The 26,961-nt window shown below is 40.4% G+C and overlaps 1 protein-coding gene across 1 annotated transcript in view; it reads right to left on the reverse strand.

Moving 5' to 3' along the window:
* The window catches only part of ARFGEF2 (ADP ribosylation factor guanine nucleotide exchange factor 2), a 471,542-nt gene that overhangs the window by 281,175 nt on the left and 163,406 nt on the right, over positions 1–26,961 (reverse strand). The window contains exon 7 of the mRNA XM_053716931.1: positions 15,928–16,124. Coding sequence (XP_053572906.1) covers positions 15,928–16,124 — 197 coding nt within the window. The remainder of the gene's footprint in view (positions 1–15,927; positions 16,125–26,961) is intronic.

The raw sequence follows: 26,961 nt of genomic DNA on the forward strand, positions 1-26,961 counted from the left end.
ATGTAAAACATAAAAGTAAATCTTCTAAATGAAAATGAGTAACCTGCTACTATTATCTAGGCATCCATCAAATAGACTTCATAAATATAATAGTTTCATATCTTATAACATGACATAACAGTTCCCCCTATGAGTTTGAGGCGTTAGGTCTCCCTTCTAAATTATCTTACTTCCAGTCTCAAGTCTTGTAGCACGCTTACTAAAGGGAGGAGGATCAGGGTAGAAAATTGTCAGCAAACAGGCCTGTACTCAGCAAGTTCTATATATGTGGATACAAACTTTTAACCTACGCCTGATCTGGATGAGGCAGGGCAGCATATATCTAAAACAGAAAGTTGGTTCCTTAATTCCCCCGGGTTGTACTTATACACTAACAGGTAGGTGGGGAAGTCCTGGGTAAGCCCGTGCTCTGAGCCGTACTCTGACTTGTATTGTAATGAGTCCCATTTGAGTAACTTCTCTGAGTCTTGTCTGGGGGATGTCCGAGGGGAAGCAATATATGTCCCATTATTAGTAGCCTTCAGGGATTGCTCAGTCATAGAGCGGTAGCCAGAGAGTGTCCCGGAGTTCAGAAACTCATCATGAAGTGACATACTCACTATCTCTGAGTCGCGATGCGTAGCAGGTATTTCTTTATCCCCCACATGGCTCTTTTTATTACGGTTAAAGAGAACTTCAGTGCTTCTCTGCTGCGGAATCTCCCAGGCTTGCGGTATGAATTGGGCCAGATCTATGAGTGCCTGAAAGCTCCGTTGGAGATCAGTGTAGTGGACGATGGATCTATGCTGCAGCGGTTCCTCCTTCCTGAAGACAGAAGCCATGTTTCTTCCGTTGCTCTCCTCTCAGACCCCAGCAGGAAGGGGGGGGGGGGTTCAGCAGCCCCGAGCTGTAAAGGAATCACTAGATAAGGCAAGTGCGCTTGGATTAAGAGTAGGGAGGATCTGGTTGCAGGTCCAGGTCTCCCCCTGTTGAATTGTGTGTCTGCGGCTTGCGGTATCAAAGTGATGCAAATTCCTCCGTCTCAGAGAGCGAAAAAAGTTTATAGCCTAAATTGGCGGCTTCTTTCTTCTATGATTCAGGGCTGCTTCATACCGGAGCCTTGTATCTGAGCATCCCCTCTAAAATCTTCACCAATTAAGCTGGTTCAAAGGCCACTTGGCCGGGTATGTGTGTGGGAGTAAAAACCAAGTATTTGCTTGAGGTATAATGATAATTAGCCGCTTAAAATAATGTTAATTTGAGGAGCTCTGCATGAAAGAGTCTGTTCTGTTTGGCGGTCGGCTCCGCCCCCCCCCGTTTTTTTTTTTAACAGTCACAACCAACTGCCACAGCAAGCTGTGGTCCTACCTTCACCAATAAACTACTTTGGAAAGCCTTTGAGCCCTTTAGAGATGTCTTATAGCATACAGGGGACTCCTGAGGGAAGCTGGATGTCACAGTTTGTAATTTTAACTGCACCAACTGTAACTTTTATACTATAACAGTGGAAAGCCTCAGTAAAACTGTTTCTAGTCAAAATTTAAGCCAGCCATGTGGAAAAAACTAGGCCCCAATAAAGTTTTATCACCAATGCATATATAAAAACGATTAAACATGCCAGCAAACGTTTATATTGCAATATCATAAGGGTATTACCCCTGGGAGTAAGCATGATACCAGTCGTTATTAAATCACTGTATTCAGGCTTAACTTACATTAATCCGGTATCAGCAGCATTTTCTAGTGTTTTCCATCTCTAGAAAAAATTATAACTGCACATACCTGATAGCAGAATAAACTGCACGCCATTCTCTCGCTGAAGTTACCTCATCTGTGTAATCCCCTCAGACATATGTGAGAATAGCAATGGATCTTAGTTACAACCTGCTAAGATCATAGAAACCTCAGGCAGATTCTTCTTCTATTTACTGCCTGAGATAAAATAGCACAACTCCGGTACTATTTAAAAATAACAAACTTTTGATTGAAGAAAATAAACTAACTATATTTAACCACTCTCTCCTACAACATCCTAGCTTGTTGAGAGTTGCAAGAGAATGACTGGGTATGACAGTTAGGGGAGGAGCTATATTACAGCTCTGCTGTGGGTGTCCTCTTGCAACTTCCTGTTGGGAATGAGAATATCCCACAAGTAATGGATGATCCGTGGACTGGATACACCTTACAAGAGAAATATATATATTGTACACACACTTGCTAAGCTTTTAATTTTTTACTTTTGAAGTCCTGTAGCAGTAATTAGTATTACCCTAATGTAAGGCATTAATAACAAAGCTCCAAAAATATCCCTGACAGACACTATCCTTATTACATATAAGTCACTTTATAGAAAATGTTACTATAAAAATGCTAGCATCTTATATGCCTAAATAAAAGGAAAATAAAAGTAAAATAAAAGGGCTGCACCATACATCATAAGTGCAAACAATTGATGCTGGAGTCAAATTACTGAGTATGACAATTATTGAAAATAACAGATGATTAGGTACCGCAAGACCAGTTGCCTCAATGCATTATGCTCACACTGGCCAAATCTATCAATATGGTTTGCTGTACAGGTGCTAGGTGAAGGAAGGTGCAACAGGCATGAAAGTAAAAGGTTAATGCAGCGATTACCAAAAGGACTCACCAGATTTGGATATCATGGTTATAAGTAAAACTGATCAGCCTAAGCTCAACGTTGGTTTCACTACAATAGGACTGTGCTGCTGGCATGGATTACTGTGTTGTGTCAAACACATTACTAGCACCTTGACAGAGAGTCTGAGTCCAATGCTTCTGCTTGTTTCTATGCAATTGGCTGGATATTTAAAGGGGCAAACAAGCATCCTGCAACTGGTCCCACATCTATAAGCTTGCAAGAAGTAAATGACGTATGGGATATACATTCCTACCAGGGGGGTGTAAAGTTAACCAAACCTCAAAATGCCTATAAATACACATCCCACCTCACTCATACCTCAGTTTAACATTTAGCCAAGAAGTGAGGTGTAAAAAAAAGGAGTAAAAAGCATACAAAAAGAGAAACTGGAAAAAATAAAGTGCTTTATACAAAAAAATCATAACCACAAAAAAGGGTGGGTCTCATGGACTCTTGCCACTATGAAAGAAATTAATTTATCAGGTAAGTTCTTACATAAATTAGGTTTTCTTTCATGTAAGTGGCAAGAGTCCATGAGCTAGTGACGTATGGGATATAATACCCAAGATGTGGAAGTCCACGAGTCACTAGAGAGGGAGGGATAAAATAAAAATTATTTTTTGGATTTAATTTCTCAGTGGAAATAGCTAAGTTTTCTTAAAAAATTAAAAAAAACCCTCAAAACAAAGGCATTAGAATCAAACTGAAACAATTGCCTGAAGAACCTTTCTACCAAAGGCTGCTTCCGAAGAAGCAAACACATCAAAATGGTAAAATTTAGTAAAAGTATGCAAAGACCAAGTTGCTTCTTTTGCAAATTTGATCAACTGAAGCTTCATTCTTAAGAGCCCAAGAAGTTGCAACTGAACTAGTAGAATGAGCTGTAAGAAAAATAGCAGAAATAGCAGAAGCTGTCTGACCTTTCCTGGAGCCAGAAAAATAACAAATAGACTAGAAGTCTTTCTGAAATGTTTAGTAGCCTCAACATAATATTTCAAAACTCTTACCACATCCAAAGAATGTAAAGACCTTTTAAGAGTATTCTTAGGATTAGGACACAAAGAAGGAACAACAATTTCCCTATTGAAGTTGTTAGAATTCACAACTTTAGGCAAAAATGTAATTGAAATCTGTAAAACAGCTTTATCTTGATGGAAAATCAGATAAGGAGACTCACAAAAGAGAGCAGACAATTCAGAAACTCTTCTAGCAGAAGATAGCCAAAAGAAATAATACTTTCCAAGAAAACAATTTAATGTCCAGAGAATGCATAGGCTCAAGAGGAGCCTGTAAAGTCTTCAAAACCAAATTGAGACTCCAAGGAGGAGAAATAGATTTAATAACAGGTTTAATATGAATCAAAGCCTGAACAAAACAGTAAATGTCAGGAAGTTCAGCAATCTTTCCATGAAATAAAAAAGAAAGAGCAGAAATGTGTCCTTTCAAAGTATTTGCAGACAAACCCTTATCCAAACCATCCTGAAGAAACTGTGAAATCCTAGGAATTCTAAAAGAATGCCAAGAATAATCATGAGTTGAACACCATGAAATATAGGTTTTTCAAATCCGATAATAAATTTTCCTTGAAACAGACTTAAGAACCTGTATCATAGTGCTAATCGCTGAGTCAGAGAAACCTCTATGACTAAGCATTCAATTTCCATGCCATCAAATTTAGAGATTTGAGATCCTGATGAAAAAGCGGCCCCTGAGACAGAAGGTCTGGCCTTAAAGGAAGTGGCTAGGGCTGGCCACTGGTCATCCTGACAAAAGGTATCTGGAAAGGTATCTTGGAAGCTTCTTGTTCAGACGTTAGGCCATCAGATATATTTCTGGAGGACCCCACATCTGTACCAATTGAAAGAACACATCTGGATGGAGAGACCACTCTCCCGGATGTAAAGTCTGACGACTGACATAATCTGCTTCCCAATTGTCTACTCCTGGGATATGAATCGCAGAAATTTGACAAGAGTTGGATTCTGTCCAAGAAAGTATCAGAGATACGTCTTTCATTGCTGAAGGACTGCAAGTCCCCCCTTGATGATTGACATATGCCACAGTAGTGACATTGTCTGTTTCAAATCCAATATAAAGTTCTCTCTTCAATAGAGGCCAAGCCTGAAGAGCTCTGAAAATAGCATGGAGTTCTAAAATATTGATTGGTAACCTCGCCTCCTGAGGTTACCAAACCCCTTGTGCTGTCAGAGATCCCCAGACAGCTCCGCAACCTGTAAGACTTGCATCTGTTGTTATCACAGTCCAGGAAGGACGAACAAAGGAGGCCCCTTGAACAATAAGGTGATGGTTTAACCACCAAGTCAGAGAGTGTTGAATGTTGGAATTTAAGTATATCAACTGTGATATCCGAGTATAATCCCTGCACCATTGGTGCAACAAACAAAGCTGTAGAGGTCTCATATGAAAATGAGCAAAGGAGATCGTGTCCAATGCTACAGTCATGAGACCTAAAACCTCCATGCACATAGCCACTGAAGGGAAATGATAGAGACTGAGGGTTTAGACAAGCTAAAATAACTTAATTTGTCTCTTGTCTGTCAAAGAAAGACACTGAATCTGGAAACCTTAAAAGGTGACCTTTGACTGAGGAATCAAGAAACTCTTTGGTAAATTGATCCTCCAACCATGTTTTTGAAGAAACCACACAATTTGTTTCGTGTGAGATACTGCTAAATGACAAGATTGAGCTAGTACTAAGATATTGTCCAAATAAGGAAACACTGCAATACCCTGCTCTCTGATTACAGACAGAAGGGCACCGAGAACCTTTGAAAAGATTCTTGGAGCCGTCGCTAGGCCAAATGGAAATGCAACAAATTGGTTATCCTTGTCTAAAAAGGAGAATCTCAGAAACCAAGGTCTGAATGAATCGGAATGTGAAGATAAGCGTCCTGTAAGTCTATTGTGGACATGAAATGACCTTGCTGAACAAAAGGCAGAATAGTCCTTATAGTCACCATCTTGAAAGTTGGGACTCTTACAACGATTTAAAGTTTTCAGATCCAGAATTGGTCTGAATCTTCCTTCTTTGGGACAATGAACAGATTTGAATAAAAACCCAAACCCTGTTCCTGTTGAGGAACTGAAACAGTCACCCCTGAAAGCTTTCACAGGGTTTGTTGGAACATGGGAAAGAAATAATCTTGCCATGGGAGGTCTTATTCTGAAACTTATTCGATGCCCCTGAGAAACAATATCCTGAATCCACTGATTCTGGAAAGAATCTGCCCAAATGTCTTGTAACAATTTCAATCTGACTCCCACCAGTTGAAATGGTTTGAGGGCCACACCTTCATGCAGTCTTAAGGGCTGTATTTGGTTTCTCATAAGGCTTGGATTTATTCCAATTTGTGGATGGTCTCCAATTGGAACCAGAGCCCTTAGGGGAAGGAGTGTTTTTTTGTTCTTTAATCTGACGAAAGGAACAAAAACAATTGGGAGCTTTAAATTTACCCTTAGATTTCTTATCTTGGGGAAGAAAAACTCCCTTACCCCCAGTGATAGTGGAGATAATAGAATCCAATTAAGAACCAAATGATTTATTACCTTGAAAATATATAGTAATCTAGATTTAGACACCATATCAGCATTCCACGATTTAAGCCATAAAGATAGAATAGCTAACTACATATATTTGATATTAATCTTAATAACATCAAATATAGCATCACAAAAGAAATTATTATAATGTTGAAGTAAAAGAACAATGCTAGACAAATCAGGATCTGATAACTGCTGTGCTAGACTGTCCAACCAAAAAGTTGAAGCAGCAGCAACATCAGCTATAGAAATAGAAGGTCTAAGAATATAGCCAGTATGTAAATATGTCTTTCTAAAATAAGATTCAATCTTCCTAACTAAGGGATGCTTAAAAGAAGTATTATCTTCCATAGGAATAGTAATACGTTTGGCAAGAGTAGAAATAGCCCCATCAACCTTAGGGACTTTCTCCCAAAAGCTCTATATTGGACACAGGTAAAGGATACAATTTTTAAACCTAGAAGAAAAATTAAAAGAAGTAGCAGGCTTAGACCATTCCTTAGTAATCAAATTAGAGATGGCATCTGGAATAGGAAAAACTTCAGGAGTAACCGCAGAAGTCTTAAAAACAGAATTCAAACGATTGCTATTCCTGTTATCAAGAGGACAAGATTCCTCAATACGCAAAGTAAACAATACTTCCTTTAACAAAGAACGAATATATTCAATCTTAAAAAGAAAGGTTGATTTATCAATTTCAGTGTCTGAAGTAGGATCCTCTGAGCCAGAGAAATCCTCATCAGCAGAAAATACTTCAGAATGCTGTTGATCAATACAAACTTCATCAGATTTATGATAAGTAAGGAGAGACCTTTTACGTTTATTTGAAGGCAGAATAGCAGTCATAGCCTTCTCTATGGCTGCAACATAATCTTTTATATCTACAGGAATATCATGTACATTAGACTGTGAAGGTACAGTAGATTTATTTGTACTTAGAGAAATATCAGCATGAAATAATTTCTCATAACAAGTGCCACATATTTGAGCTGAAGAAGGAAGTTAATTTACAACATACACACATAGCTTTGGTAGATTTGTTTTCAGGCAACTTGGTTCCTACAGTAACATCAGAGGCAGGATCAGTTTGATACATCTTGCAAAATGTAACAAAACAGAAAAAATAAAATTTAAACAAAATATCCCATTTCCTCAAAATAGCAGTTTCAGGAATGGGAAAAAAAAGTAAATTTATGCTTACCTGATAAATTAATTTCTTCTATGGTACGACAAGTCCACGGATTCATCCTTTACTTGTGGGATATTATCCTCCTGCTAACAGGAAGTGGCAAAGAGCACCACAGCAGAGCTGTCTATATAGCTCCTCCCTTAGCTCCACCCCCCAGTCATTCGACCAAAGGTATAGGAAGAAAAAGGAGAAACTAAAAGGTACAGAGGTGACTGAAGTTTAAAACAAAAAATATAATCTGTCTTAAAATGACAGGGCGGGCAGTGGACTCGTCGTACCATAGAAGAAATTAATTTATCAGGTAAGCATAAATTTACTTTTCTTCTATAAGGTACGACGAGTCCACGGATTCATCCTTTACTTGTGGGATACAATACCAAAGCTACAGGACACGGATGAACGGGAGGGACAAGACAGATGGTTAAACAGAAGGCACCACTGCTTGAAGAACTTTTCTCCCAAAAATAGCCTCCGAAGAAGCAAAAGTATCAAATTTGTAAAATTTGGAAAAGGTATGAGGCGAAGACCAAGTCGCAGCCTTACAAATCTGTTCAACAGAAGCATAATTTTTAAAAGCCCATGTGGAAGCCACCGCTCTAGTAGAGTGAGCTGTAATCCTTTCAGGAGGCTGCTGTCCAGCAGTCTCGTATGCCAAACGGATGATGCTTTTCAGCCAAAAAGAAAGAGAGGTAGCCATAGCTTTTTGACCTCTACGTTTTCCAGAATAGACAACAAACAAAGAAAACGTTTGACGGAAATCTTTGGTTGCTTGCAAGTAAAACTTCAAAGCACGAACCACGTCCAAGTTGTGCAACAGACGCTCCTTCTTAGAGGAAGGATTAGGACACAGAGAAGGAACAACAATTTCCTGATTGATATTCCCATTAGTAACAACCTTAGGAAGGAATCCAGGTTTGTTACGCAAAACCACCTTATCAGCATGGAAAACAAGATAAGGCGAGTCGTATTGCAATGCAGATAGTTCAGAAACTCTTCGAGCCTAAGAGATAGCAACTAAAAACAGAACTTTCCAAGATAGAAGCTTAATATCTATGGAATGCATAGGTTCAAACGGAACCCCTTGAAGAGCTTTAAGAACTAAATTCAAACTCCATTGGGGAGCAACAGGTTTAAACACAGGCTTGATTCTAACTAAAGCCTGACAGAACGACTGAACGTCTGGAACATCTGCCAGACGCTTGTGAAGTAGAATTGATAAAGCAGATATCGGTCCCTTTAAGGAACTAGCTGATATCCCCTTCTCCAATCTTTCTTGGAGAAAGGACAAAATCCTAGGAATCCTGATCTTACTCCATGAGTAGCCTTTGGATTCGCACCAATAAAGATATTTATGCCATATCTTATGATACATTTTCCTAGTGACAGGCTTTCGAGCCTGAATCAAGGTATCTATGACCGACTCAGAGAAACCCCGCTTGGATAAAATCAAGCGTTCAATCTCCAAGCGGTCAGCCGCAGAGAAACTAGATTTGGATGCTGGAACCTTGAATCAGAAGGTCCTGTCTCATAGTCCATGGTGGAAGAGATGACATATCCACCAGGTCTGCACACCAAGTCTTGCGTGGCCATGCAGATGCTATCAAAATCACCGAAGCTCTCTCCTGTTTGATTCTGGCAATCAAACGAGGAAGGAGAGGAAATGGTGGAAACACATAAGCCAGGTTGAACGACCAGGGTACTGCTAGAGCATCTATCAGTACTGCCTGAGGATCCCTTGACCAGGACCTGTAACAAGAAAGTTTGGCATTCTGATGAGACGCCATCAGATCCAATTCTGCTGTTCCCCATTGCTGAATCAATTGTGCAAACACCTCCGGATGGAGTTCCCACTCCCCCGGATGAAAAGTCTGACGACTTAGAAAATCTGCTTCCCAGTTCTCCACTCCTGGGATAAAGATTGCTGATAGATGGCAAGAGTGAGTCTCTGCCCATCAAATTATTTTGGTAACCTCTATCATCGCTAGAGAACTCTTTGTTCCCCCCTGATGATTGATATATGCTACAGTGGTGATATTGTCCGACTGGAATCTTATGAATCTGGCTGACGCCAGCTGAGGCCACGCCTGAAGCGCGTTGAATATCGCTCTCAGTTCTAGAATATTTATCGGGAGGAGAGCCTCCTCCTGAGTCCACAAACCCTGTGCTTTCAGGGAATTCACGACTGCACCCCAGCCCAATAGGCTGGCGTCCATCGTCACTATGACCCACGCTGGCCTGCGGAAACATTCCCTGGGACAGATGATTCTGTGACAACCACCAAAGTAGAGAGTCTCTGGTCTCTTGATCCAGATTTATCTGAGGAGATAAATCCGCATAATCCCCATTCTACTGTTTGAGAATGCAAAGTTGCAGTGGTCTGAGATGTAGGCGGGCAAACGGAACTATGTCCATTGCAGCTACCATTAGTCCGATTACCTCCATACACTGAGCCACTGACGGCCGAGGAATGGAATGAAGAGCTCGGCAGGTGGTTAAAATCTTTGATTTCCTGACCTCCATCAGAAAAATTTTCATGTCCACCGAATCTATCAGAGTTCCCAGGAATGGAACTCTTGTGAGAGGGTTAAGTGAACTCTTTGTTACGTTCACCTTCGACCCGTGAGATCTTAGAAAAGCCAACACGATGTCCGTGTGAGACTTGGCTAGTTGGTAAGTCGACGCCTGAATTAAGATATCGTCCAGATAAGGCGCCACTGCTATGCACCGCAGCCTTAGAACCGCCAGAAGGGACCCTAGCACCTTTGTGAAAATTCTGGGAGCTGTGGCCAACCCGAAGGGAAGAGCCACAAACTGGTAATGCTTGTCCAGAAAGGCGAACCTGAGGAACTGGTGATGATCTTTGTGAATAGGGATGTGTAGATACGCATCCTTTAAGTCCACGATGGTCATATATTGACCCTCCTGGATCATTGATAAAATAGTCTGAATGGTCTCCATCTTGAAAGATGGGACTCTGAGGAATTTGTTTAGGATCTTGAGATCTAAAATTGGTCTGAAGGTTCCCTCTTTTTTGGGAACCACAAACAGATTGGAGTAAAACCCCTGCCCCTGTTCTGCTTTCGGAACTGGGCAGATTACTCCCATGGTATATAGGTCTTCTACACAGCGTAAGAACGCCTCTCTTTTTGTCTGGTTTGCAGACAATTGAGAAAGATGGAATCTCCCCCTTGGAGGAGAATCTTTGAAATCTAGAAGATACCCCTGGGTTACGATTTCTAAAGCCCAGGAGTCCTGAACGTCTCTTGCCCAAGCCTGAGCAAAGAGAGAAAGTCTGCCCCCTACTAGATCCGGTCCCGGATCGGGGGCTACCCCTTCATGCTGTCTTGGTGGCAGCAGCAGGCTTCTTGGCCTGTTTACCTTTGTTCCAAGTCTGGTTAGGTCTCCAGACTGACTTGGATTGAGCAAAATTCCCCTCTTGTTTTGCAGCAGGGGAAGAGGTAGAGGGACCACCTTTGAAGTTTTGAAAGGAACGAAAATTATTTTGTTTGGTCCTTATCTTATTTGTCTTATCTTGAGGAAGGGCATGACCTTTCCCTCCAGTGATGTCTGAAATGATCTCTTTCAGTTCAGGCCGAATAGGGTCTTACCTTTGAAAGGGATGGCTAAAAGCTTAGATTTTGATGACACATCAGCAGACCAGGACTTAAGCCATAACGCTCTATGCGCTAAAATGGCAAAACCTGAATTCTTTGCCGCTAATTTAGCCAGTTGAAAAGCAGCATCTGTAATGAAAGAATTAGCTAGCTTGAGAGCCCTAATTCTATCCAGAATATCATCTAATGGGGTCTCAACCTGAAGAGCCTCCTCCAGAGCCTCGAACCAAAAAGCAGCTGCAGTAGTTACAGGAACAATGCACGCTATAGGTTGGAGAAGAAAACCCTGATGAACAAATATTTTCTTTAGGAGACCCTCTAATTTTTTATCCATAGGATCTTTGAAAGCACAACTGTCCTCAATAGATATAGTTGTACGCTTAGCCAGGGTAGAAATAGCTCCCTCCACCTTAGGGACCATCTGCCACGAGTCCTGCATGGTGTCTGATATGGGAAACATTTTCTTAAAAGTAGGAGGGGGAAAGAACGGAATACCTGGTCTATCCTAACAATGTCCGAAATCCTCTTAGGGACCGGAAAAACATCAGTGTAGGCAGGAATCTCTAGAAATCTGTCCATTTTACACAATTTCTCTGGAACTACAATAGGGTCACATCATCCAGAGTCGCTAAAACCTCCCTGAGCAATAAGTGGAGGTGTTCTAGTTTAAATTTAAAAGCCATCATATCCGAGTCTGTCTGAGGGAACATCTTTCCTGAATCAGAAATCTCTCCCTCAGAAAGCAAATCCCTCACCCCCAACTCAGAACATTGTGAGGGTACATCGGATATGGCTAATAAAGCATCAGAGGGCTCAGCATTTGTTCTCACACCAGACCTACTGCGCTTCCCCTGCAACCCAGGCAGCTTAGATAAAACCTCTGTGAGGGTAGTATTCATAACTGCGGCCATATCTTGCAGGGTGAAAGAATTAGACGCACTAGAAGTACTTGGCGTCGCTTGTGCGGGCGTTAATGGTTGTGACACTTGGGGAGAATTAGATGGCATAACCTGATTCCCTTCTGACTGAGAATCATCCTGCGACATACTTTTAGTAGCTAAAATATGTTCTTTGCAATTTATTGACCTTTCAGTGCATGAGGGACACATTCTAAGTGGGGGTTCCACAATGGCTTCTAAACATATTGAACAATGACTTTCCTCAATGTCAGACATGTTGAACAGGCTAGTAATGACTACAAACAAGCATGAAAACACTTTATTTAGTGAAAAAAATAATCTTAAAAAACGGTACTGCACCTTTAAGAGAAAAAAACATACACGTTCTGCAAAACTGCTTTAAAATGCACCACATTTTTTCAAATTTTTGACAGCAGACTCAATATGTGTAGTTAAGTTTTCCCCACAAGAAAATTTAACATTTAACCCTTTATTGTGAAAACCGGATTGAAATAAGGCCTAAATCCAGAAAAAACACCCCCAGCAACTTGTCACAGCCCTGCTGTGGCGCCTACCTGCCCTCAGGGATTGAAAATATGGGGTTAAAGCTTTGATTTGGCCCAAAACATCCACAAGGGCCCTCAGGAGTTGGAGCTTGCTGAGTGAAAACTGCGCAGTTGAGGCGCAAAAATAGGCCCCGCCCATCTCACTGAATGTCTCTACAGGCTCAAAGAACCGCACCAGAGCGGCTTTAAACTAAACATGTGGGTTCTGAGACCCAAAAAAGAAGCCAAGTGTACCCTCAATAAAGATGCCCAAAAAACCTTATTGCCCACAAAACGTTAACAGCACTCCCAGTTCATAAAACGTTTGCCCACAAACATTCAAAAACTCTGTGTCAACCATTTTTTAATAGCCCCTTATGCAAGCTTAGAAATGCCTTTCTATAGCACTTAGTATCCCCATGAGGGTAAGGGTAAGCAGTAATCCTGTCAGCCTTTCTGAAATACACAGTCTCTCCAGAAAAAATGACTGAACATACATCACTGCTGTATAGCATGAAAACGTTCCTCACACTGAAGTTTCTTGTACCCCTCAGCCTCTGTGGGAACTGCACTGGATCTTAGTTACAAATGCGAAGATCATCATCCTCCAGGCAGAAGTCTTCATCCATCTGCTGCCTGAGAGTAAATAGTACACACCGGTACCATTTAAAACAAAAAACTCTTGCTTGAAGAAATTAAAAACTAATATTTTATCACCTCTTTCACTTTACCCTTCCTAGTACTTAGAGTAGGCAAAGAGAATGAATGGGGGGTGGAGCTAAGGGAGGAGCTATATAGACAGCTCTGCTGTAGTGCTCTTTGCCACTTCCTGTTAGGAGGAGGAGAATATACCACAAGTAAAGGATGAATCCGTGGACTCGTCGTACCTTATAGAAGAAAATGCTTATAAAAAAAAATTCTTATATGCAAAACAAAAGCAAACATCATAGCCCTTTGTAACAAATGAGAACAGAGAGCAAGAGAGGGAGAGAATATAACATTTTTTTTGGTGTCAAAAATGACGCTAACAAAGATGATGCAAATGCAGAGAAAAAAAAAACTTTTGGCACCAAGGTTAACAGGAAATGACACGATTCACGTCATAACAGGCGCGACTTCGTGCCCAAAAAAATTGCATCACCAAAGACTAACAAAAAGACGTGACTCACAACAAACGCAACATCCGTGGCACAAATATTCGCGCCAAGAATGACGCAATAAATAGAAGCATTTTGCGTCATTGCGAGCCTAATTTGCCCACGAAAGTCCGAAGTTACAACAAGCTGGAACCCCCAGGTAAGAAAAAATTACTACATTTCTCCCAAAACATAATTTTCCATGCTGAAACTGTTAGACTGCAAAGGGAAATAAAAATAGACCTGAATCATGGCAAATATATATAATATATATTAAAACTTTGCAATATAAAGTGCCAAACATAGCTGAGAGTGTCTTTAAAAAAAAAAAGATATATACTTACCTGAAGACACCCATCCACATATAGCAGACAGCCAAACCAGTACTGAAACATATCAGCAGAGGTAATGGTAGAGGAGTATAATGTCGATCTGTAAAGGGAGGTGGCAGATGAATCTCCACAACTGAATTTACAGAGAGCTTTAGAATAGATTTCCCATATGTGAAAACATGGCATCATCAGCCAATACTCCCTTCACATTTATCAGACAAACACTGTACTTTGAGAGGAATTGGGCTTCAAAACGCTTAGAAGCACCTTTCACAGAAGAAATCAAGGACGACTTGCTTCACCAACCTCCAACGAAGGCAAAGTTTGTAAAACTGAGGTATGTGTGAGGTGGGAGGTGTATTTATAGGCATTTTGAGGTTTGGAAAACTTTGCCCCCTCCTGGTAGGAATGTATATCCCATACGTCACTAGCTCATGGACTCTTGCCACTTACATGAAAGAAATTTAAATATTCATTTGAATATTGTATGTATATTTTGGTATGTTAAGTTTCTCCAAACACGATCAACTTTTAAAAAAGATTTCCTACACTCACATGTTGATTTGTGCATGTACAATTTGAAATAGCTAATTGAAAAATATTAAACATGCACTGCTAAACTGTCATAAGAGGAAACAGCTAACTGTGGGTGTAACTTGATGGCCATTTTCCGCTGCAAACAAACAATGATTACTTAAAAGTTTTATGAACTTCTTACGAGCTTATAGATGTGTAACCCATTGCAAGATGCTTGTCTGGTATGTAAGCATACGTTATAAAGAATAAGTATTGGGTCTAGACTGTCCCTTTAACTCAAATATCAGTTCTTAATATTGAAGTATTGCATGCCTCAGTAAGCAGCATCAAGTAACCCATATTCTTAGTGGAAGAGAGCAGTGGACTACAGAAAATGTTTAGGAAAGTGAGGTAATGTAAGGGACTAATGTTGTGTTCTGCATATTTTGGCAGCAAGGTGGATTAATCACTGTAATTTGTATTACACGCCAAGCAGTTAAAGAGACAGTGTACTGTAAAACAGTTTTTTCCTTAGAAGAGATAAAATGTTAATTTTCAATTGTTCTCCAACACCCCCGGGAGAGTAATGTCTTCTGCTGGCTATGTTTACACACCTTCTCTACAGCCAATACTTAAAGGGACAGTCAAGTCCAAAATAAAATTACATGCCCTATTTGAATCATGAAAATTTAAACAACTTACCAATTTACTTTTATCACCAATTTTGCTTTGTTCTCTTGGTATTCTTAGTTGAAAGTTAACCCTAGGTAGGCTCATATGCTAGTTTCTTAGACCTTAAAGGCTGCCTCTCATCTAAATGCATTTTGACAGTTTTTCACTAATAGAGGGCGAGTTCATGTGTGTCATATAGATAACATTGAGCACACGAACATGAAGTTACCTAGGAGTCAGCACTGATGGGCTAAAATACAAGTATGTCAAAAGAACTGAAATAAGGGGGCAGTCTACAGAGGCTTAGATACAGGGTAACCAGAGGTAAAACGATTATTATAACTGTGTTGGTTATGCAAAACTGGGGAATGGGTAATAAAGGGATTATCTATCTTTTTAAACAAAAATAATTGTGGTGTTGACTGTCCCTTTAATATAAACTTTCAGTATATGTAGGGATACCACAGGCACAATCAGCTATTTACAAAGCCAAAATAAAGGTAAAGGAGAAACCGGCAAACAATTTACTACAATCTAGCAGTTAAATGGATTATTGTAAACAAATCAAAGGGGAGAAAGGGGCACACTGATCCTTTAACGCTTTTGCAGTTTGGGCCACTTTTGAGCTCAGATAATTAATAACACAATTCATGTGTCACTGGCAGAAAGGAGGTTAATCACTGAGATCTGTATAATACATAATAAAATAGAATTACTGGAATATTTGAAACACAACCCATCTATATGTGCATAATTTGAATATCTAGTCGCAAAGTTATAAAAAGTATTTTACTAAATAATAGAAAGTTAATATATAAATACCAGATTATCTGTGGAGGATACAGACTGTACGTCATCTGAAATTCCATTAGCCTGACCATTTTCTGAAACATTTTCAGGAGGGGGAAGTTCCGCTTCAGATTCAACAACTTCTGGAACATACTCTTTCACTTCAACAACGTCTGGGACAAACTCTTTCACTTCAACAACATCTGGGACAAACTCTTTCACTTCTGACTCTATAATGTTAAACAGGTAACAAAGTCAATCTAAAAACACACAAAAACAGAATTTATGTTTACCTGATAAATTACTTTCTCCAACGGTGTGTCCGGTCCACGGCGTCATCCTTACTTGTGGGATATTCTCTTCCCCAACAGGAAATGGCAAAGAGCCCAGCAAAGCTGGTCACATGATCCCTCCTAGGCTCCGCCTACCCCAGTCATTCGACCGACGTTAAGGAGGAATATTTGCATAGGAGAAACCATATGTTACCGTGGTGACTGTAGTTAAAGAAAATAAATTATCAGACCTGATTAAAAAAACCAGGGCGGGCCGTGGACCGGACACACCGTTGGAGAAAGTAATTTATCAGGTAAACATAAATTCTGTTTTCTCCAACATAGGTGTGTCCGGTCCACGGCGTCATCCTTACTTGTGGGAACCAATACCAAAGCTTTAGGACACGGATGAAGGGAGGGAGCAAATCAGGTCACCTAAATGGAAGGCACCACGGCTTGCAAAACCTTTCTCCCAAAAATAGCCTCAGAAGAAGCAAAAGTATCAAATTTGTAAAATTTAGAAAAAGTGTGCAGTGAAGACCAAGTCGCTGCCTTACATATCTGATCAACAGAAGCCTCGTTCTTGAAGGCCCATGTGGAAGCCACAGCCCTAGTGGAGTGAGCTGTGATTCTTTCAGGAGGCTGCCGTCCGGCAGTCTCATAAGCCAATCGGATAATGCTTTTAATCCAGAAGGAGAGAGAGGTAGAAGTTGCTTTTTGACCTCTCCGTTTACCAGAATAAACAACAAACAAAGACGAAGTTTGTCTGAAATCCTTAGTAGCTGCTAAGTAAAATTTGAGAGCACGAACTACATCCAAGTTGTGCAACAAACGTTCCTTCTTTGAAACTGGATTAGGACACAAAGAAGGCACAACTATCTCCTGGTTAATGTTTTTGTTAGAAACAACTTTTGGAAGAAAACCAGGTTTAGTACGCAAAACCACCTTATCTGCATGGAACACCAGATAAGGAGAAGAACACTGCAGAGCAGATAATTCTGAAACTCTTCTAGCAGAAGAAATTGCAACCAAAAACAAAACTTTCCAAGATAATAACTTAATATCAACGGAATGTAAGGGTTCAAACGGAACCCCCTGAAGAACTGAAAGAACTAGGTTGAGACTCCAAGGAGGAGTCAAAATTTTGTAAACAGGCTTGATTCTAACCAGAGCCTGAACAAAGGCTAGAACATCTGGCACAGCTGCCAGCTTTTTGTGAAGTAACACAGACAAGGCAGAAATCTGTCCCATCAAGGAACTTGCAGATAATCCTTTTTCCAATCCTTCTCGAAGGAAGGATAGACTCTTAACCTTGTCCCAAGGGAATCCTGCAGATTCACACCAACAGATATACCAAATTATGTGGTAATTTTTCTGGTTACAGGCTTTCAGGCCTGAACAAGAGTATTAATAACAGAATCTGAGAACCCTCGCTTTGATAAGATCAAGCGTTCAATCTCCAAGCAGTCAGCTGGAGTGGGTCGAACGGACCTAGAACAAGAAGGTCTCGTCTCAAAGGTAGCTTCCATGGTGGAGCCGATGACATATTCACCAGATCTGCATACCAAGTCCTGCGTGGCCACGCAGGAGCTATCAAAATCACCGACGCCCTCTCCTGATTGATCCTGGCTACCAGCCTGGGGATGAGAGGAAACGGCGGGAACACATAAGCTAGTTTGAAGGTCCAAGGTGCTACTAGTGCATCCACTAGAGCCGCCTTGGGATCCCTGGATCTGTACCCGTAGTAAGGAACTCTGAAGTTCTGACGAGAGGCCATCAGATCCATGTCTGGAATGCCCCACGGTTGAGTGACTTGGGCAAAGATTTCCGGATGGAGTTCCCACTCCCCCGGATGCAATGTCTGACGACTCAGAAAATCCGCTTCCCAATTTTCCACTCCTGGGATGTGGATAGCAGACAGGTGGCAGGAGTGAGACTCCGCCCATAGAATGATTTTGGTCACTTCTTCCATCGCTAGGGAACTCCTTGTTCCCCCCTGATGGTTGATGTATGAACTTGGCCCTCGCTAGCTGAGGCCAAGCTTTGAGAGCATTGAATATCGCTCTCAGTTCCAGAATATTTATCGGTAGAAGAGATTCTACCCGAGACCAAAGACCCTGAGCTTTCAGGGATCCCCAGACCGCGCCCCAGCCCATCAGACTGGCGTCGGTCGTGACAATGACCCACTCTGGTCTGCGGAAGGTCATCCCTTGTGACAGGTTGTCCAGGGACAGCCACCAACGGAATGAGTCTCTGGTCCTCTGATTTACTTGTATCTTCGGAGACAAGTCTGAATAGTCCCCATTCCACTGACTGAGCATGAACAATTGTAATGGTTTTAGATGAATGCGCACAAAAGGAACTATGTCCATTGCCGCTACCATCAAACCTATCACTTCCATGCACTGCGCTATGGAAGGAAGAGGAACGGAATGAAGTATCCGACAAGAGTCTAGAAGTTTTGTTTTTCTGGCTTCTGTCAGAAAAATCCTCATTTCTAAGGAGTCTATTATAGTTCCCAAGAAGGGAACCCTCGTTGACGGAGATAGAGAACTCTTTTCCACGTTCACTTTCCATCCGTGAGATCTGAGAAAGGCCAGGACAATGTCCGTGTGAGCCTTTACTTGAGGAAGGGACGACGCTCGAATCAGAATGTCGTCCAAGTAAGGTACTACAGCAATGCCCCTTGGTCTTAGCACCGCCAGAAGGGACCCTAGTACCTATGAGAAAATCCTAGGAGCAGTGGCTAATCCGAAAGAAAACGCCACGAACTGGAAATGCTTGTCCAGGAATGCAAACCTTAGGAACCGATGATGTTCCTTGTGGATAGGAATATGTAGATACGCATCCTTGAAATCCACCTTGGTCATGAATTGACCTTCCTGGATGGAAGGAAGAAGTGTTCGAATGGTTTCCATCTTGAACGATGGAACCTTGAGAAACTTGTTCAAGATCTTGAGATCTAAGATTGGTCTGAACGTTCCCTCTTTTTTGGGAACTATGAACAGATTGGAGTAGAACCCCATCCCTTGTTCTCCTAATGGAACAGGATGAATCACTCCCATTTTTAGCAGGTCTTCTACCCAATGTAAGAATGCCTGTCTTCTTATGTGGTCTGAAGACAACTGAGACCTGTGGAACCTCCCCCTTGGAGGAAGCCCCTTGAACTCCAGAGAATAACCTTGGGAGACTATTTCTAGCGCCCAAGGATCCAGAACATCTCTTGCCCAAGCCTGAGCGAAGAGAGAGAGTCTGCCCCCCACCAGATCCGGTCCCGGATCGGGGGCCCGCATTTCATGCTGTCTTGGTAGCAGTGGCAGGTTTCCTGGCCTGCTTTCCTTTGTTCCAGCCTTGCATAGGTCTCCAGGCTGGATTGGCTTGAGAAGTATTACCTTCCTGCTTAGAGGACGTAGCCCTTGGGGCTGATCCGTTTCTGCGAAAGGGACGAAACTTAGGTTGAAAAGACCTATCCTGAGGAAGGGCGTGGCCCTTGCCCCCAGTGATATCAGAGATAATCTCTTTCAAGTCAGGGCCAAAGAGTGTTTTCCCCTTGAAAGGAATGTCAAGCAATTGTTCTTGGAAGACGCATCCGCTGCCCAAGATTTTAACCAAAGCGCTCTGCGCCACAATAGCAAACCCAGAATTTTTTCGCCGCTAACCTAGCCAATTGCAAGGTGGCGTCTAGGGTGAAAGAATTAGCCAATTTAAGAGCACGAATTCTGTCCATAATCTCCTCATAAGAAGAAGAATTACTAATAATCGCCTTTCCTAGCTCATCAAACTAGAAACACGCGGCTGCAGTGACAGGGACAATGCATGCAATTGGTTGTAGAAGGGAACCTTGCTGAACAAACATCTTTTTTAGCAGACCTTCTAATTTTTTATCCATAGGATCTTGGAAAGCACAACTATCTTCTATGGTATAGTGGCGCGCTTGTGTAGAGTAGAAACCGCCCCCTCGACCTTGGGGACTGTCTGCCATCAGTCCTTTCTGGGGTCGACTATAGGAAAACAATTTTTTAAATATGGGGGGAGGTACTAAAGGTATACCGGGCCTGTCCCATTCTTTACTAACAATGTACGCCACCCGCTTGGATATAGGAAAAGCTTCGGGGGGCCCCGGGGCCACTAAGAACTTTTCCATTTTACATAATGGTTCTGGAATGACCAGATAATCACAATCATCCAAATTGGATAACACCTCCTTAAGCAGAGCGCGGAGATGTTCCAACTTAAATTTAAAAGTAATCACATCAGGTTCAGCTTGTTGAGAAATGTTTCCTGAATCTGAAATTTCTCCCTCAGACAAAACCTCCCTGGCCCCCTCAGACTGGTGTAGGGGCCCTTCAGAAACCATATCATCAGCGTTCTCATGCTCTACAGAATTTTCTAAAACAGAGCAGTCGCGCTTTCGCTGATAAGTGGGCATATTGGCTAAAATGTTTTTGATAGAATTATCCATTACAGCCGTTAAATGTTGCATAGTAAGGAGTATTGGCGCACTAGATGTACTAGGGGCCTCCTGTATGGGCAAGACTGGTGTAGACGAAGGAGGGGATGATGCAGTACCATGCTTACTCCCCTCACTTGAGGAATCATCTTGGGCATCATTTTTACTAAATTTTTTTATGACATAAAATACATATAGTTAAATGAGAAGGAACCTTGGTTTCCCCACAGTCAGAACACAATCTATCTGGTAGTTCAGACATGTTAAACAGGCATAAACTTGATAACAAAGCACAAAAAACGTTTTAAAATAAAACCGTTACTGTCACTTTAAATTTTAAACTAAACACACTTTATTACTGCAATTGCGAAAAAGTATGAAGGAATTGTTCAAAATTCACCAAAATTTCACCACAGTGTCTTAAAGCCTTAAAAGTATTGCACACCAAATTTGGAAGCTTTAACCCTTAAAATAACGGAACCGGAGCCGTTTTTATATTTAACCCCTTTACAGTCCCTGGAATCTGCTTTGCTGAGACCCAACCAAGCCCAAAGGGGAATACGATACCAAATGATGCCTTCAGAAAGACTTTTCTATGTATCAGAGCTCCACACACATGCAGCTGCATGCCATGCTGTCCTCAAAAACAAGTGCGCCATACCGGCGCGAAAATGAGGCTCTGACTATGATTAGGGAAAGCCCCTAAAGAATAAGGTGTCTAAAACAGTGCCTGCCGATATAATCATATCAAAATACCCAGAATAAATGATTCCTCAAGGCTAAATATGTGTTAATAATGAATCGATTTAGCCCAGAAAAAGTCTACAGTCTTAATAAGCCCTTGTGAAGCCCTTATTTACTATCTTAATAAACATGGCTTACCGGATCCCATAGGGAAAATGACAGCTTCCAGCATTACATCGTCTTGTTAGAATGTGTCATACCTCAAGCAGTAAGAGACTGCACACTGTTCCCCCAACTGAAGTTAATTGCTCTCAACAGTCCTGTGTGGAACAGCCATGGATTTTAGTTACGGTGCTAAAATCATTTTCCTCATACAAACAGAAATCTTCATCTCTTTTCTGTTTCTGAGTAAATAGTACATACCAGCACTATTTTAAAATAACAAACTCTTGATTGAATAAGAAAAACTACAGTTAAACACTAAAAAACTCTAAGCCATCTCCGTGGAGATGTTGCCTGTACAACGGCAAAGAGAATGACTGGGGTAGGCGGAGCCTAGGAGGGATCATGTGACCAGCTTTGCTGGGCTCTTTGCCATTTCCTGTTGGGGAAGAGAATATCCCACAAGTAAGGATGACGCCGTGGACCGGACACACCTATGTTGGAGAAAATTGTACATAATTATTTAATGACGTTTACCACACAAATACAGCCCCCAACATAGCTAAAATATATCTGTGCAAAGCTTTTGTATAATTTTACTGATCAAATGGTTTGTATGAGAGAGAAACTTAGAATGTTACTTTAAAGAGAATGAAGCCTATGTTTTAAAAAGCATTAACCTGTATATTTTAAAGTAAAGTCGGGATTTTGCAATCCAGTATCAACACCTTGAAAAGCCAATTGAGTATGTTTAGCTTTTCTTCTTTATTGTTGCTAATTAAGGACAGATATGAATGACCTACTGCACTGATCAATCACTGTAACATGTTCTAGGGCCAGAGGTCAGAGGCTGCACTCCAGCTTCTGAGGGCTTTGAAAAAAACATAACTGTTATACTTAAATTATTAGTAAAGCGGGCAAAATAAATAGAAGTATGTGGTTGTTTGTTTGTATTTTAACCATTTATAATTAAAAATGTTCTCATAGATTGCAAGTGGAGCACAAAAATGTTAGTGCCACTGTATTTTGTATTGCGCGAGTGATAGTCTAGGGTGTGCGAACAACTGCATGACAGAAAGCACAGGTGCACTAAATCCCTCACATAATGGATTTTTTTAGGACATGCAGTAAAATTAATGTCGGGTATGGCTTGAGCTCTAAGCCGACGTGCGCAAGTAGTGCACCCTTCACGTAGTTCTATACTCTCCTATTAATAATAATGGCGTAGTTCATGTCTTAAAAAGCACAAAATGTAACAGAGATAATTTGTATTGTGCTTGTGTGCAACAACTCCCCACCTGTAATATAAGCACAATAAGTCTTCTAGTAGAGCTCCCTGCTCTACCTATCATAAGTATTTGCTAAAACATTTTTGGCACATTAAAATGCTTTGGTTAAATTATTAAATACTAGATTGTGCTTTGTTCTTTGCGCAAGGTCCTATCTACTGTGCTACACTTGTAATTTAGGCCTTTGTGAGGAATCAAAATTTAGAATTTCAATGGCCATCATATCAGTTTGAGCTTTTAAGTTTTGAGAACAGGGCATTTGTAAGATACATAAAGTCATTTTAAAAACATGTAAATAAGCATCCTAAAATCACCAAAAAAAAGAATGTACAGTATATAGTTAGTTGAAAAGAGTGGTTACTGAAACTAGAAACTAGATTAACTTGTTTTAAAGAAAAAGATCTGTGGGTTTATTCAATTCAGGAATGTATATTGGGCCGATTTTCTCTGTTACAGATACTTAAAGTGAATGTCAAGTTACTAATAGTGCCCCACGGCATTGGATAGACTTTTAAAAATTAACAAGGGTTTAATTCATGAAATCTTTTATATGTATAGAATTTGCAGAATTTTTACCTATTTACTACTGTGACGATAAGCGCAGCTCTCCCGCCCGCCATATTGTCAAATTGATTGACAGATGACGATTTGTAAAATAACTAATCCAAGGATTGGTTATTTTATGAATTGACATCTGTCAATCAATTTGACAAAATGGCGGACAGGAGAGCTGCGCTTATCGTCGCAGTGGTAAATAGGTAAAAATTCTGCAAAATATTTACATAATTTTTTTTTCATGAATTAAACCCTTGTTAATTTTTAAAAGTCTATCTAATGCCGTTGGGCGCTATTAGTAACTTGACATTCACTTTAAATAACCATTAAACTTGACATTTCAACAACGCATAAAATGTTTCATTATTGCAAGTGAAACACTATTGCAAAATACATTATTTATTTTGCAGCCTTTTGCTGTAAAATGCATCTAAAATTTTTGCTTGTTTCACTATCTCCCAGGGAGACTTGGGTTAATACTTTTAGGCAATTTATGTGATATTGTGACACATACTTTTAAAAGGTGGATTATCAGTTTTGCATCAACAACCATGATAGGAAGATCATTCTTTGCCATAGTAACTAAGTTGAATTAGTGCTAAACCTCCTTAAAAGGCATAGTCTAGTCAAAATTAACTCTCATGATTCAGATAGAGCATGCAATTTTAAGTAAATTTGTAATTTTCTCCTATTATCAAATTTTCTTTGTTCTCTTGGTATCTTTATATGAATGTAAGCTTAGGAGCCAGACCATTTTTGGTTCAGCACCTGAGTAGTGCTTGCCGATTTGTGGATACATTTGGAAACCAATCAGAAAGTGCTATCCTGGTGCTGAACCAAAAATGAGCCAGCTCCTATGCTTGCATTCTTGCTTTTTCAAATAAAGATACCAAGAGAATGAAGAAAAATTGATAATAGTAGTAAATTAGAAAGTTGCTTAACATTGCCTGCTCTATCTGAATTGTGAAAGTTTAATTTTGACTAGACTACTCCTTTAAAGGAATACAAGAGTACAGGCTACCTCAGTCTGCACATGTGCAAACAGAGTTTGTGCTATATCTGAATATTAGTTTGTGATTGGTAAGCAAGGGTTCTTTTGTTCTAGGGGACAGAGAAATTAGTGAAAAGAATAAACATAAAACAATATACTCATTTGACAAAATAGAGCTGCAGTTTTCATTGCAAAATGATTGTTATATATGAAGGTTCATAATCAAGTAGTTTACAATTTGTGTTTTAATGTCCCTATAATGTGGAAATTTCTCACAACATTCACATTAATGCAAAATAGCAGAAAGCTGCAGTACTGAGGAGACACAAGTGTACAGTATGTACAAGATTTTAATATGACTGTTCAATAATGCAGTGTGTAGTGCTGCCCTTTCAGATTGTAATATAAAAAGGCATAAATATTCAGGGTTTTTTAAAAAAAACAAAAAAACTTTGCAATATGCTTCCATTTTTTTTGTTTTGCCCCTTATTTCTGTAATAAAAGAGTCCAAAAAATTTCCAGTCGTGAAAAAATGAATGAGCAAATGGCAGGCTTCACAAGCCTAACCCTACCACATATCTGTATGTTTGCAGTTTATGATGTTATCTGTTTTGCTGCAGGAAAACAATGGAGATTTTGGCACACTCATCTTCAAGCTCAAGTAAAGATTGGCTCCTTCAAATAAGAAAAGTGGTAGGTGGAATTTGACCACCGAAAAGCAACACCAGCAAATAGTTTTAAAAGGGACCGTTTACTCTAAATGTCTCTCCCCTTTTTATTCCCAATGATCCATTTTACCTGTTGGAGCGTATTAAACCGTTTGCAAATAGATCCTTTAGAATCTTTAGAGAAATCAGATTTCCTTATTTTATCACTTTCTGTACACATATTTCTTTATACTATCTCTGTCTGAAAACCAAAGACTAATACTAAGGGCCTGATAATCAAAACCTCGCCGGCATGGAGAGAAATCAGGCAAAACCTTTGGGATTTTTTTTTATACCTTGCATTGTAACGAAGGAGTCTCTGTTTCACATAAAGAACACGACATAGCAACATAAACATTTCTCAAGATAACATTTCTGTTTCTAATTATTATTTTTTAAAGGGTCTCATATGAACAGCGAGGTTTTGAATATCAGGCCCTTAGAGAGAACTGAAAATGACCATTTTATTACTTTATCTCTCCTACCTCCCACTGGAAATCATATATATATATTTTTTGTTTATGTATTTAAATTTATTTTACCTTTTATTTTATTATTTTCACGCTACACCTGCACTTCCTGTCACAGTCCTACATGTAGGAGGCTGCTTTTTCAGGAAGTTTTATCTTAGTCTGATGTCATAAATTTATAGGCTAGTGAATAGACTAGATAACAGGGAGTCAGATTAGGTTAAAATTAGTGGTTGAAATTTGCCACAGTATAAGGAGGCAGTATGCACCTCAGGAAAAGAAATACTACTAAAAAGAAGGAGAAGAAAGTAGACTCCCACCGACCCCCAATACTATTAACCCCTCCAGCACCCCCTGTTGATTAGAATACTCACCCCCTCAAGATAAAGGAAATGCCTATGAACAAAAACAGAATTTATGCTTACCTGATAAATTACTTTCTCCAACGGTGTGTCCGGTCCACGGCGTCATCCTTACTTGTGGGATATTCTCTTCCCCAACAGGAAATGGCAAAGAGTCCCAGCAAAGCTGGCCATATAGTCCCTCCTAGGCTCCGCCCACCCCAGTCATTCGACCGACGGACAGGAGGAAATATATATAGGAGAAACCATATGGTACTGTGGTGACTGTAGTTAGAGAAAATAATTCATCAGACCTGATTAAAAAACCAGGGCGGGCCGTGGACCGGACACACCGTTGGAGAAAGTAATTTATCAGGTAAGCATAAATTCTGTTTTCTCCAACATTGGTGTGTCCGGTCCACGGCGTCATCCTTACTTGTGGAAACCAATACCAAAGCTTTAGGACACGGATGAAGGGAGGGAGCAAATCAGGTCACCTAAAAGGAAGGCACCACGGCTTGCAAAACCTTTCTCCCAAAAATAGCCTCCGAAGAAGCAAAAGTATCAAATTTGTAAAATTTGGCAAAAGTGTGCAGAGAAGACCAAGTCGCTGCCTTACATATCTGGTCAACAGAAGCCTCGTTCTTGAAGGCCCATGTGGAAGCCACAGCCCTAGTGGAGTGAGCTGTGATTTTTTCAGGAGGCTGCCGTCCGGCAGTCTCATAAGCCAATCGGATAATGCTTTTAAGCCAAAAGGAAAGAGAGGTAGAAGTCGCTTTTTGACCTCTCCTCTTACCAGAATAAACAACAAACAAGGAAGATGTTTGTCTGAAATCTTTAGTAGCCTCTAAATAGAATTTTAGAGCACGGACTACGTCCAAATTGTGTAACAAACGTTCCTTCTTTGAAACTGGATTCGGACACAAAGAAGGTACAACTATCTCCTGGTTAATATTTTTGTTAGAAACAACCTTCGGAAGAAAACCAGGCGTAGTACGCAAAACCACCTTATCTGCATGGAACACCAGATAGGGTGGAGAACACTGCAGAGCAGATAACTCTGAAACTCTTCTAGCAGAAGAAATTGCAACCAAAAACAAAACTTTCCAAGATAGTAACTTAATATCTATGGAATGTAAAGGTTCA

Source organism: Bombina bombina, chromosome 1 (genome assembly GCF_027579735.1).
Source record: "Bombina bombina isolate aBomBom1 chromosome 1, aBomBom1.pri, whole genome shotgun sequence".
NCBI classification, from domain to species: domain Eukaryota; kingdom Metazoa; phylum Chordata; class Amphibia; order Anura; family Bombinatoridae; genus Bombina; species Bombina bombina.